Here is a 13,087-nt window from a genome sequence, read left to right on the forward strand (position 1 = left end):
GATGTAAGGTAGTGGTTCGTTGCTGTGTGTGTACGGTCACAACGCATACACATTGTATGTGTATGCGTTGTGACCGTACGTATGTATATGCTAACTTATCTCAAACTACCACCCTGTATAGGAATAAAAGTAAAATAACACAAATAAAATATTAAAAAATATTTTATTTATTTACAAATACATATTGACTTATGCTAAAGAAAAATATTTATTGCTAAAAATGTTTAAAATCCAATTAAATTTCACACTGTGCTGTTTATAGCAGAGTTAAAAAAAATTACATAAGTGCTCCAACATTGCATTGTAAAACTTACCTTAATTAAATAACGTTAAAGCATGGATCGGTTAAATAACAAATAAACGCCCAATTGGGACTGAGTGGATATTTTTGCGGACACTTTTTGACGTCCCGTTAGCTCATCTTGTATTATTTATCAAGAGTCTAACTATTTTTTTAAGATTCATTTAGTGTCATTGTTGGCCAACATTGTTCACACGGTAAATGATCCCCGTACACATTTTCCGAGTGCGTTGGGCCATTGTCTAAGAGTCTCGTAAAGTCGCGTTTCCACTGCGCAAATACTTGCGAGCATGTATGACGTCACATTTGCGTGCTAGTTACTTGCATTGGAAACATGTTTGCTAGAGCTTGCACCTCACATGCAAGAAGTTTGTACACCAGCTGGCTTGCCACTTGCACGCAAACGGCAGTTGTGCATTTTGCTTACAAATTCAAAACTATCTACATACAGATTTATGTTTCCACTACTCAAGCTGAATGCAACTTGCTATAACTCTATCCACGGAAAGAAGTTAATATAGGGCTCTATCTGTTGCGTAATCCCATACAAATGACAGTGCCTAAAACTCAGTGGGCGTTAACCATTTTGAGTCACCAACGAAGTTCGAATTTCGAATGTTTTTTTAAAACATTTGCGAATTGAATTTCGAATTATTTTTGAAAACATGTTTGTGTGCTGCCCTCTGTGTGGGATTGCGTAACAGAGAGAACGCTATACGAACTTCTTTCTATAGATAGAGTATAGTACAAGACAGTTGCACAATGTAAACGCGGCTTAAGTCTGGGGCTAGGGCAGGCCCGGGTCGGGCGGCGGCGGCGCCATGCAGTTGCCGTCGGGGTATCTCTTCTTGAACGCGACTATTAGCTCGGGGTCCACCAAGCGGACGCCGTCTACTTGGTTACCGAGGGTTATCCTGTTAACACCATAAAAAGCTTTTAAAAGAAAAAGGGCGTAGTGAAAATCCTACTAAGGCGCTATTACGAAACAGATCTATCTTCTATTAGATGATGCCCGCGACTTCGTCCGCGTGGATGTAGGTTTTTCAAAATCACGTGGGAACTCTTTAATTTTCCGGGATAAAAAGTAACCTATGTGCTAATCTTGGATGTTATCTATCCCCATTTCAAATTTCAGCCAAATCCGTCCAGTAGTTTTTTCGTGAAAGAGTAACAAACAAACATACACACACACACACACACATACACACATATAGTGTGATAGTGTGATTTATCATAGAGAAAGAGCCTGTGAGGTCCAGATCTTCATTATTTTATAAAATCTGTATCAGGTTGGTAAAATCAACTCGCATATAAACTTTCAGCTTTCATGAAATAACGAAGGTCTGTTATCAGATGGGCCATGAAAAGCTAGCAGACATACACTTTCGCGTTTATAAGTTTTATTTACTACTAATAAATAATACTACTTTTTCAAATAAAAATACTTTTACTCACCAGTTAGGTTGAACATTGTGTGGTCGACCAAATAACTCTATTTTTCTTGTGCCAGGACTCAACCTTTCTGTAAAAAAGTAATGATAAAAAAATAAAAATGGATCGTTAAGATAAGATTTATTATACATACTAATACATATTATAAATGCGAAAGTGTGTCTGTCTGTCTGTCTGTCTGTCTGCTACGTTTTCACGGCCCAACCGCTGAACCGATTTTAATGTTTGGTACAAACTTGGGATACATCCAGGGGAAGGACATAGGCTACTTTTTATCCCGGAAAATCAAAGAGTTCCTACGGGATTTAAAAAAACCGAAATCCACGCGGGCGAAGCCGCGGGCATCCTCTAGTAATATATACACTAAGGTACTAGGTGATGCCCGCGTTACTGTCTTTGTGGATTTAGGTTTTTGAAAATCTTGTGGGAACTCTAATTGTGTAGAGTGAAAAGCATGTTAGTCTCTGAAGTGTACATATATATCTCTGTACTAAATGTCGTCAGAAAAAGGGTAATAGACAGACAGTCTTGTATTTATAATATTAGTTTGGATTTTTGCTTTCTGGTGAAAAGTTTACCAATAATGCCGTAGATTTCATCAGGCTTGTGCGACGTTGCGCGCACTTCCGCCACGATGACGTCACAATCGAGGCCACGGTTCAGATTGTCGGGATTGCCCTTCATTCCCACCTGCAAAAAAACTTCTTTGAATTCGATTACAACGTAATCCTTGACTGCAATCTCACATGGTGGTAAGTGTCACTTACTAGATGATGCAGTCTTAGATGGAAGAGGGCTAATTTGGATTGTGTATAGCAGTTTTATTAAACCCATACATTTTGTAGGTTTCTGAACGTCTATCGTAACGCTAAATCGCTTGGCAGCATGGCTTTGCCGTTCACCAGACTAGGGACAAATAAGTATACTTACATACTAAGCTGATGCCTGCGATTCATCCGCGTGGATATAGGTTTCTAAAGAAAACTCTTTAATTTTCCGGGATAAACAATAGCTTACGTGTTAATCCAGGGTATATATCGCAATTCTAATTTTCAGCTAAATCCGGCCAGTAGTTTTTGCATGAAAGCGTAACAAACATACACACAAACTTTCGCCTTTATAATATTGGCATGGATTCCCTCACCAAACAATGTTCCTTGCCATGGTTGAGCCAGTGGCCCGTGCGGCCGGTGCGTATGATCCGCTGCAGCTGGTTGGTCTTCACCCAGATCAGCTCGTCCACGCGCTCGTAGCCCCACAGCTTCAGGCACTCCCTACCGAGCTCCATAGCCCTGTGGGGAATTCATTTGAAATACTGATTTTCCTCGTGTTTTATAGTGCGTAGTAATAAACTTTGACAGGTACAGATAGATGGGTAAATTATCTATTGTCACACAAAAGAAAACTATAATAATTAACAAATATAATAATAAAGTACGCAAAGACAAACTTATCAATATCAAGAGTCTAGAGGAAGATTTCTTATTGTTAATCGCACATCTGCTTTTATGGGATTACTAGAGGATGCCCGCGACTTCGTCCGCGTGGAATTAAGGTTTTTAGAGATCCCGTGGGAACTGTATGAATTTCCGGGATAAAAAGTTGCCTATGTCAATAATAGGGACGCAAGCTACCTCGGTACCAAATTTCATACAAATCGATCAAGCGGATGAGTATTTAGGAATCCCGCGGGAACTGTTTGTTTTTCCGGGATAAAAAGTAGCCTATGTCCTTCCCCGGAATGTATCCTAAGTCTGTACAAAATTTCATTAAAATGGGTTCAGCGGCTGAGCCGTGAAAGGGTAGCAGACAGACAGACAGACAGACACACTTTCGCATTTATAATATTAGTATGGATTTGTATGGGGCAAATCAATGGCAGATAGGAAAACTTACCGACCGGTAACCCACAGGAAGATTAGGCCGCTGTCCTGCAGCTGCGGCACCCCCAGGCACCTCATCTCGTCGTCGGACATGGTGCCGTACGGCAGCTCCATGTGGATGTCCCACGGCGGATCCGCCATTATCACCGCGAACTTTCCTGCCAAATTACTTTAGTTAAACGATGCCAATGTGGCCAATTCTGCTGTATACAATAGAATAGAATAGAATTCATTTTTATTCAAACTTTTACAAGTGTTTTGAGTCGTCAGAATAATTTACCGCGTTTTGCTGGAGCGAGTCAAATCCACGATCTTTTATCATTAATACAATCTGTAAACTTAACTGAATTGACAGTTTTGAATTTTTTTCCGTAGGGAACATTAGGAAAAGGATAACAATTCATTTGACCTGTCATTTTAGTCTTATTTTTTTGTATACATAACAAGCAGATGATTAGGTGGGCCACCTAATGTTACGTGAGTACTATGAACATTTGCACCATAAGAACGAACCACAATGCGTTTCCGTCTTGAAATATGTTGATCCATCCCTTAAATAATCCCATGGTAAACTAGTTTAACATGGGGTTATTCAAGGGGTGGTTCCCACTAGATTCTAACATAACATGGGTTCTGAAGGGAGGAAGGGAGGGAGGGAGGATTTCACAAATTGTCAGTCACATTAGTGTGAGTATACTGTAATTCTTACCTAAAAATGTCATGTCTAAATATCTCAAATCACACTGGATCCACTGGGGTGGTGTCAAGGTTAGCACTCCATCTTGTTTTGGAGTTACATTGGTACCTTTAACAAAAACAATAACTGGTTAAAATTGTTTCCTCAAGAATGTTTGGTTCCAGGGGTTATTCCACTAGTCCCCATCAATGGGGGATTATGAACTTTCGTTCACAAATCCCCATTCACACTCTCTAGAGCTCCTAATGGGGATTTGTGAACTCTTTTTTCACAAATCCCGATTGCTTTAGATTCCAGAGCTAATGAGGCTTACCATTGTGACTTCCTTTTGTAACCGTTTCTGCGATTAATTTGTTCGCGTTTAAGTTAGGATCAGCATTGTCAACTTCATAGTGAACATACCTAAAAACAGAATGATAATATTATAATTTTAGACACTAATTGTATCAATTACTAAGCCTAAGGTTTAGGGAAGCTATGTGCTTTTACAGAGAAGAAAAACACAGTGAGTTGAACCTGCATCCTGCAGCAATTAAATATCACTTGCTTTAACAGTGAAAGAAAATATGTGAGGAATCCTGTTTGCCTGAGAGTTCACCATAACATTCTCAAAGGTGTGCAAAGTCTACCAATGCACACTTGGCCTGCGTGGTCGACTAGACTGAATCCTTCTCATTCTGAAAAGAGACAGTACAGCTGTAACTTTTTCTAGCACTAGGTACTAACTTGCAGCTGTCCATGTGGAAGCAGGTGTTGAGGAAGGAGCAGTCTCCGAGGCTCTCATCCGTGTGGCTCTGGATGATCTTCTTGAAGTGCAGCTTCTTGCAGGTGTAGCCACCGGGCTCGCCACCTGGACTCTTGAACGCACGTACGCATTCCGCGCGCGTGCCTTGCGGACAGAACTCCATTACTTGAGCACCTATATTAGAACAAAAGTAAATATATATTTTGGCGCACAGTGCTGCCACACGACAATGGCGGAGAACCGTGTTTGGTGATGCCTCTTGAAAAGAGCTATATTTAGAAGCATACCGGCTGATGGATTGGATTGGAAGGTGCCAAACAAAGAGAACATACTTAACTGATGATCAAAAGTTTTTAGGCTGAGTCTAGACACTGTTAAAAAGAGAAAGTGTTATACCACTGGCATAAATCTGTCTCATTTAAGCTGAAACTTAAGTCTAAGCAAAGTCATAGTGCTTTCTACAGATTTCAACCTTAGTGAATGGGCAATAATAGAATCATATAGAAGTAAACAAAAATTATATGAACTGTATGTGGTGCGACAATATGACACTAGTATTTAACAGATTGCATTGTGGCCAAGACAATTAGTCATACCTCCTTGACTCTTGAATTTGTCAGCAAGTGATTTCTCTTTGGCTGTGGGTTTGCTCAATAGATCCATGATTTCTTCTCCAACTCTTTTCACTGCTTTCTCTCGACTTGAAGGCATTGCCAGCAAAGACTGTAAAGGCAAAATTGAATTGTACATCCATACTAATACTATAAATATAAATACGAAAGTGTCTGTCTGGCTGTTTGCCACCTTTTCAATGGCCATTCCGCATCTGTTTAACCAATTTTGATGACATTTGGTATAGAGATATAGGTTACATCCTGAGATGAACATAGGCTACTTTTATCTCGGAAAATACAAGTTTCCACGGGATTTAAAAAAACCTATATCTGCAGACAAAGCAGGCATCGTTAAGTAAAATAATAAAGAAATGATAAAATATCATCTATAATAATAATTACTATTGATAGTTTTATGAAAGAATCATCTAATGAATATTTTAAAATAGCAACCATAATGTCTGTATCGTCTTTCCCTGTTTTCTTTTCATCTGTTGTGGTTTTAGAAACTTTTGGATTTGGTCCTTCCTCTATTTTTTTATCACCTGCAATGAACAAATAGGTATTATGTATAAGGCATACATTTTGAGAACACACCATAGACTTACTGTCAAATCAAAAGTATGATTTACCCTTAGAAACTGTAATTTCGACATCACAGTTGACATTGAGTAAACAGTGTAATTTAAAAATTTGTAACACCCCCGACAAGTGTCACAAGTTACAGTAACTCGAAAAGAGCTGTAACTTTCGAATGGCTGAACCGATTTTCTTGTATTATAGCTAAGAACACTCTCGATCAAGCCACCTTTCAAACAAAAAAAAAAACAAAATTAAAATCGGTCCATTAGTTTAGGAGCTACGATGCCACAGACAGATACACACGTCCAACTTATAACACCCCTCTTTTTGGGTGGGAGGTTAAAAAATGGAGAGTGCTTCAAAATGTATGCACTACAGAGCTTTTCTATTTGAATTTGCACACAAAATATTGAGCACAAAGGAAAAAGCTTGTGGCAAACCAATTTAAAGGTTGCTAAAGAATGAAGAAATGAGGTAAATTAGTATCTCTATATTAAAGCATTGTTTAAAGAACTTCACTAAAATCCTTTTTTTTTTGATAATCAGATTGTGAAAAAATAACTAGAGAACTAGAGAGATATAATAAGATGATACCTTTTCTCTTGGCAGGGGCAGACTGTTCCTCCATAAGAGCAGCTAAAACTGCAGCCAGTCTCACAGATTCAGCGCTCACAACTTCTATGCTGGCATCTGTCGTGCTTTCAGTTCTTTCTTTTATTCTGTGATCAAAGGATTAAACTAAAACTTTTATCTTTGATTCAAAAAATTTACAGCACTAGAAATTTGACAAACCTATGACAAATTTTGTAATCTTTCTAAAAAGTCTTAAATTCTAATTACTGAAACTGATTATTTTTAGCAAAAAATCCATTGATTTTGATGCACAAGATAGTTGGATTGTTGTAAAACTATACTTACTGCTTGTATTTTTACTAACATTTCATAACTAAAACTGTTCTGAGAGGAGGTTCTGTTTTGAGGAGAGGAGAATTCTGAGAGGAGATCCATGCTCAGTAGTGAGGCTGATCATGATGATGATGATGAATACTTACACAATAAGCTTCTGAGTGGCAAACTTCTGTAATAAACTGGCAACAATGCCAGTATCAACATCACCCAAGCCTGGCAAAAGAGCACTGGCTGTTGCAGGCAGTTGCAACTGCATGTCTGACAGCACTTGTAGCAACCTCACTTCTAGGGATGCTGAGAGCATTGGTTTAGGTTTCTCTAAAGGAGCTAAAATGAACATGAAATAAGAATCAAAAAATTAAAGCTATGAAAAGTCAAGTCTAAAGCAAAATCAAGAAAAACTAGTTCAAAGCCAATTTTACTATCTTTTTACCAGACTGCTGCAAAGCCAAAAGGAAGGGTTATGATTTTAGCAGTCTATGTATGTATGTATGCTTGTATCCAGATTCTGTGTGTTCCACGGTAGTGCCTAAACTACTGGGCCGATTTTGGTGAATGAGGTGTCAATTGATTTGTCGTAAAGGTCTGGGTGACATAGGCTACATTTTATACAAAAAAATTAACCTAACAGATGTTACATCAAAAAAAGTGGGGGTCTCCAAAAAAATTTTTTCGCTATTGTATCGAGTGTCAAATGAAAGAGGAGAAAATTCTGATTTCATAAATATAAATGTACTAAAACATTAAAATATACCAAGCGACAGAAAAACAATATTATTATAATATTTCAGCGTTTATAAGTTGATCGCAGTCAGGTTTCAGTTTTCAACTGTATCTTGTTAATAATTGTGCTAGAGGTACAATATTTAGGTATTTACCTACTAATATTATAAATGCAAAAGCGTGTCTGTCTGCCTCTTATCTTTTAAAAAGTAATAACCCACCCGCTTATCCGATTTTGGTAAAATTTGGTAAAGGTAAAATTTGGTAAAAAGATAGCTTGCTACAGGCTACTTTTATCCCATCAAAGAGTCTAGTTTAACAAAATCTAACTTCACACATATAGAATCACAAGGATACAAGCTATTTCTGTATGAATAAAAATAGATGTAAGTACTTTCAGTTTTGGCCGATGCCGGACTTCCAACTGCTCTGTCTCTACTTGATGAGGTGACCGGCGTCCCTTCATTTTTGTCGCTGGCCAAAGTTGCACCAAGAATACTTTGCCTTTCTTTCTTCCTCTTTTCTAACTTCTCTCTTAAACTATTTCGCTTGCTTTTCACCGCTTGAATTTCCTCCCATGCATCTGACATGGCTAGTAAAATAATTCATTAAAATTTCGAAAATCCTTTACTACTAACCATCTATCTAACCTAATCTTTTAGACATGGGTTTTAAATATTCTTAACTGTAGTTACTCTCAATTTTTGTTCATTAGGAAGTCTCAACTCAAAAGAGGAAACTGTTGTTGGATAGAATTTTAATTTTTTAGTTTTTATTATGTTTTTATTACAAATACAAAATACCACAAACACTCAAACCTACATACAAGTCAAAGTCAAAATCAAATTCCAAAATTACCATTTTGACAATTTCATCAGTGTTGCCGCTTGGATGCTTGTCTACTTTTAGAGGAATACCGTAACACAAAAAGGATACATTTGTTGAAGTTGAAAATTGACAAAAATTACATTACAGTACAGATTGATAAATTATTGTTTACCGACTACCTGCTACCATCTAATCGACCAACTGCAAAGTTATCTGACTGACTGACTGCGACTGTCTTATCGATTGACAACTGACTAGGTACTACCTGACTGACAGAATGCAACTCTCACCTGCAACTGTTTGGCTGATTGACTGCAACTGTCTGAGACTGATATTAACTTTGTTTTGTACCAAAATATATTATTACTTATTACATATTTTTTATTAATAATATTGAGATTTGAGATAAGTATAATAAATAATATGTCATTGAATTATTGTAATTTTTGAAATCTGACCTGGCAATACTGTTTGTCAATAGATCAATAGTGTCAACCATGTGTCAACTGTCAAGTGGAACTTGCAAGCCCCTTGCAAGTGTCAAGATCAAAGAATATACTACTCTCTTACGAGAGAGAGAGAGAGATATCACCCCCTGGTCAAGATTTAAACTGTTGCGTTGCTGCATTTTGCATTTTTCAATTTGAATTTCTTTGCTTCGCATTTTCTGTGTGCGTTGCGGAATGCAATTTTCTATCGTACTAATTCGTTACATTTAGCTTAGCAGTCTTTTAGTGAACGTGAATGCTTCGCACATTGTATTGCTTAGGAGCTATTAATTAGCAGAGAATAATCAATAAAAATGAGTGAAAAAGTGGATGATAGTAAAAAAACATCGATGACTGAGGAAGAAAGGATAGCTCTATGCCATAAGCTGGATAAAGAACTTGATGATTTTATTGATGGTTTGGAAAAAAAACGATACACTGAGGGATGGCCAGAGGACCGCTGGGAGGTATTGTAAGATTTTACACAAGTTTTGAATTTTTATTTTATTTTTTAGCCTCCTTGTAACTTCAACGTTTATAAAAAAAATTATCTCTAGGATTACAACTATTGCAACTTCGTCCGCGTGGAGTTCTGTTTCCAAAAATCCTGTGGGAACAGTTTGATTTTTCTGGGGTAAAAATTAGTTCCCACGGGAGCAACCGCCGAGTTTCTTGCTGGTTCTTCTCGGTAGGAAAGGCATTCCGAACCAGTGGTAGGTACATGTTCTTGACGATTCAAAAGTACTTGTAAAAGTCTATCTAATTGAATAAAAATATTTTGAATTTGAATTTGATTCTTAAAGGTTCATCCATTTAACCGATTTATATATACAGAGGTCGCTTGCATCCCCAAAATTGATATAGGCAACTTTTTGTCTCAGAAAATCATAGTTTCCACAGGATTTTTAAAAACTAAATACATGTGGATGAAGTTGCGGGCATCATCTAGTTTATAATATTAGTATGGAACATAGATGTAGGGTTTGTACGTAAAAATATCATGTAGTTGTCCCTATGAGTGTTGCATTCTTGAATATATCTAAGAATCCAAAAAGGTATTTGATAATTCTGTAAACACAGGACAATGATCATTTCTGTAAGAACTAGCTATTGTTTCTTCACACACTCAATTTGGACTAGCAAGGCCTTGTAGAGCCTTGGTCATAGTATAACCATTGCCATTGCAAATTTTTTGAGATATTGAAAGTTTTCAGTTATTATTGATTGCTGCTAGGGACTTGTTTGCTGGTTGGTTTCTATACAGCACTCAATCCTCAATCATGCTTTCTTGGTTTTTGTTTATGACAACTTAGAAAGTACCCAACTGCTTTGATTTTTCTGATCTGTCTGTGGCAAAGCTGTGCTTTGGCTGGTGGTGATAGCCTAGTGGTAAGAATAGGTCAACCTCTTATTTGAGAGGGTAGGGGTTTGATACCCGGCACGCACCTCTAACTTTTCAGTGCTATGGGTGTTTTAAGCAATTAAATATTACTTGCTATGATGTTCAAGGAAAACATTGTGAGGAAACCTGCATGCCCAAGACCTTGCTATAATGTAGTCTAAGTTGTGTAAAATCTACCAATCTGCACTCAGCCAGTGTGGTGTACTATGGCCAAAGCCTTCTTGTTTTGATAGGAGACCCATGCTCAGTATTGAGCCGGCGATGGGTTGATGACAATGATAATGATGAAAGCTGTGCAACAAAAATATGAAACAACTTATACATTATTACATTACTAAAACATCTTAGAGATACATTCACTGTGACACTAAACTAGATGCTCACCTTCATTCTCATATTTCACCACAGACAGCATTCTTGGATTTTTTAATGGAATAATATATTGCTATCACATACTTGAATGTGTTATGGATACAGTTTATAACTACATAATTATGGCTGCGTTCAGGGAGATGTGTAGCATGGCGTGCCCAAATGAAACTTAATATAGGTGTTGTTATTTTAATTATATGGTAGCATTAATACAGAAGTGTTATCACGCGCATTAGTCTTAATAGACAGATTTGCTCACGGAGACCACCGGGTGCTCAAACATAAGTGCTGAAAGTAACATTGACAAAAAATATCATTCCTTATCCCTAATGGACACTATTGTTTTTCAGGATAGAAACTATCCTATGTATTAGGTTTAGGCTTCAGACTTAATTCAGCTTTACATTTACTTTTAGGAAGAAATGGAGAAGCATCCTTTCTTCATGAAGTCGACTCCAGATAACGGTGAACTGTCCCCTCTTGCTGAGGGCCTGGCAAAGCTGAAGTTTGACCCCGCGGAGAACACACCACTGGAATTGGCCACTAGCTATAAGGAGGATGGGAATTTCAACTTTAAGCACAAGAATTATAGATTGGCGATATTGGGGTGAGTAAAACCAGTTACTTGGGCTTGAAGACCTGAGATGACCATAGCACCAGTGTTAACACGGCAGACTGAATGTGTTCACAATTTCTTCCTTCAAAGGAACTGTAAGAAGTCATTTACCTAGTGTGTGGAGCGCGAAGGAGCTTTACTACTGCTGTAATTTACTTTAAAGACCCACGTTGAATACGTTTACGTACCTATTCAATACGCGTCGGGTAATTCGCGTATTTCATTGCTTCTTGTTCATGAAGTATAATGCGTTGGTTACTTTTAGTGGAACTTTTTGGGTTGTCATGTAAATGCTTAGGTCGATCTTAGGAGTCGTTTTTCTTACAGGTACACAGAGGGAATCAAAGTTAAATCTGACGATGCAGAAATCAATGCTAGCTTGTATAACAACCGCGGGGCAGCGCAATTTCACTTAATGAACTACCGATCAGCTTTGTTCGACAGTGAGCGCGCATTGTCGTTTAACCCAGACCATGCCAAAGCCCGTTTACGGGCAGCCAAATCAGCACTCGCAGTCGCCAAATACGATACGTGTATAGAACACTGCGAAAAGCTACTACAAACGCAATCAAAGGATAAAGAATTAATAGAACTTCTTAATGTAGCCAAAAAGAAAAAGATGATTCAAGAGCGGGATGAAAGGAAGAGAAACGTCTTGGAAGCCAAAAAAAATGCTGAAAAACAAGCAGTTATTAAAGCTATTGTTGATAGAGGAATAAAAATATCTAAGTGTGAGGACGAAGACGACATTGACCTGTCTAAGCTAGAGCCTTGTATACCTGGTGCCCAAGATGCAATCGTTCGTTTGGAAGACGGCATTTTAAAGTGGCCCGTTCTGTTATTATATCCAGAGTACCAACAGACAGATTTTATTAGAGCGTGTCCAGAAAATGTGCCGCTGTTAAACCAGTTGGAACAAATATTCCCTGCGCCTTGGGATGACAAAAATACATACAGTATTCGAAAAATTAATCTTTATTACGAAAGCTCTGACAATATGCCACACTTGATTGATCCAACGAATAAACTGGGTGACATCTTGAAGATGAAGCATTATGTATTGAAGTCCGGTACACCATCGTTTTTCTGCTTGTTAAAAGGCAGTCGATATGAAAAGAGCTATTTGGAAAGTTATCTTTAAAAGTAGAATATTTAAAAAAAAATTATTCAAAAAGTAATCAACTTTATAAATGGGTAGCTTCTTCATGTTATAATATTTAAGGCTCGGTATCCACCCAAGCGGAGATGTGTTTAGCAGACCAATCAGATGATGTGCATCTATCAAAGATCTGATTGGTCGACTGAGCTCACCTCCGCTTCGTGGGTATCAAGCCTTAGCTTTAAATAATATTATTATGCGCAAAGAAATAACCTGTAATATAATAAAATTAGATACAAGTAGTAATATAAGCATATTCTGTTTATTGCTTTTTATTCAATGTTTAAGTAGTAGGTACCTAATGTACTTATGTAAT

At 37.6% G+C, this 13,087-nt stretch overlaps 2 protein-coding genes across 2 annotated transcripts; one reads left to right on the forward strand and one right to left on the reverse strand.

Moving 5' to 3' along the window:
- Window positions 1-149: 149 nt before the first annotated feature.
- On the reverse strand, window positions 150-8,746 carry LOC123865241 (N6-adenosine-methyltransferase subunit METTL3). Its single transcript, XM_045906181.1, has 14 exons — window positions 8,557-8,746; window positions 8,301-8,498; window positions 7,327-7,510; window positions 6,869-6,993; window positions 6,146-6,237; window positions 5,675-5,801; window positions 5,060-5,252; window positions 4,647-4,735; window positions 4,346-4,441; window positions 3,650-3,794; window positions 2,898-3,045; window positions 2,332-2,443; window positions 1,757-1,823; window positions 150-1,215 (listed from the first exon to the last, which is right to left on the reverse strand). Exons 1-14 carry the CDS (start codon window positions 8,570-8,572, stop codon window positions 1,089-1,091), a joined length of 1,719 nt encoding a protein of 572 aa, XP_045762137.1. The 5' UTR covers window positions 8,573-8,746; the 3' UTR covers window positions 150-1,088.
- A 592-nt stretch (window positions 8,747-9,338) lies between these two features.
- On the forward strand, window positions 9,339-12,887 carry LOC123865249 (DNA polymerase interacting tetratricopeptide repeat-containing, protein of 47 kDa). Its single transcript, XM_045906197.1, has 3 exons — window positions 9,339-9,689; window positions 11,413-11,603; window positions 11,940-12,887. Exons 1-3 carry the CDS (start codon window positions 9,537-9,539, stop codon window positions 12,751-12,753), a joined length of 1,158 nt encoding a protein of 385 aa, XP_045762153.1. The 5' UTR covers window positions 9,339-9,536; the 3' UTR covers window positions 12,754-12,887.
- Window positions 12,888-13,087: the final 200 nt, after the last annotated feature.

Source organism: Maniola jurtina, chromosome 5, assembly GCF_905333055.1.
Source record: "Maniola jurtina chromosome 5, ilManJurt1.1, whole genome shotgun sequence".
NCBI classification, from domain to species: Eukaryota; Metazoa; Arthropoda; class Insecta; order Lepidoptera; family Nymphalidae; genus Maniola; species Maniola jurtina.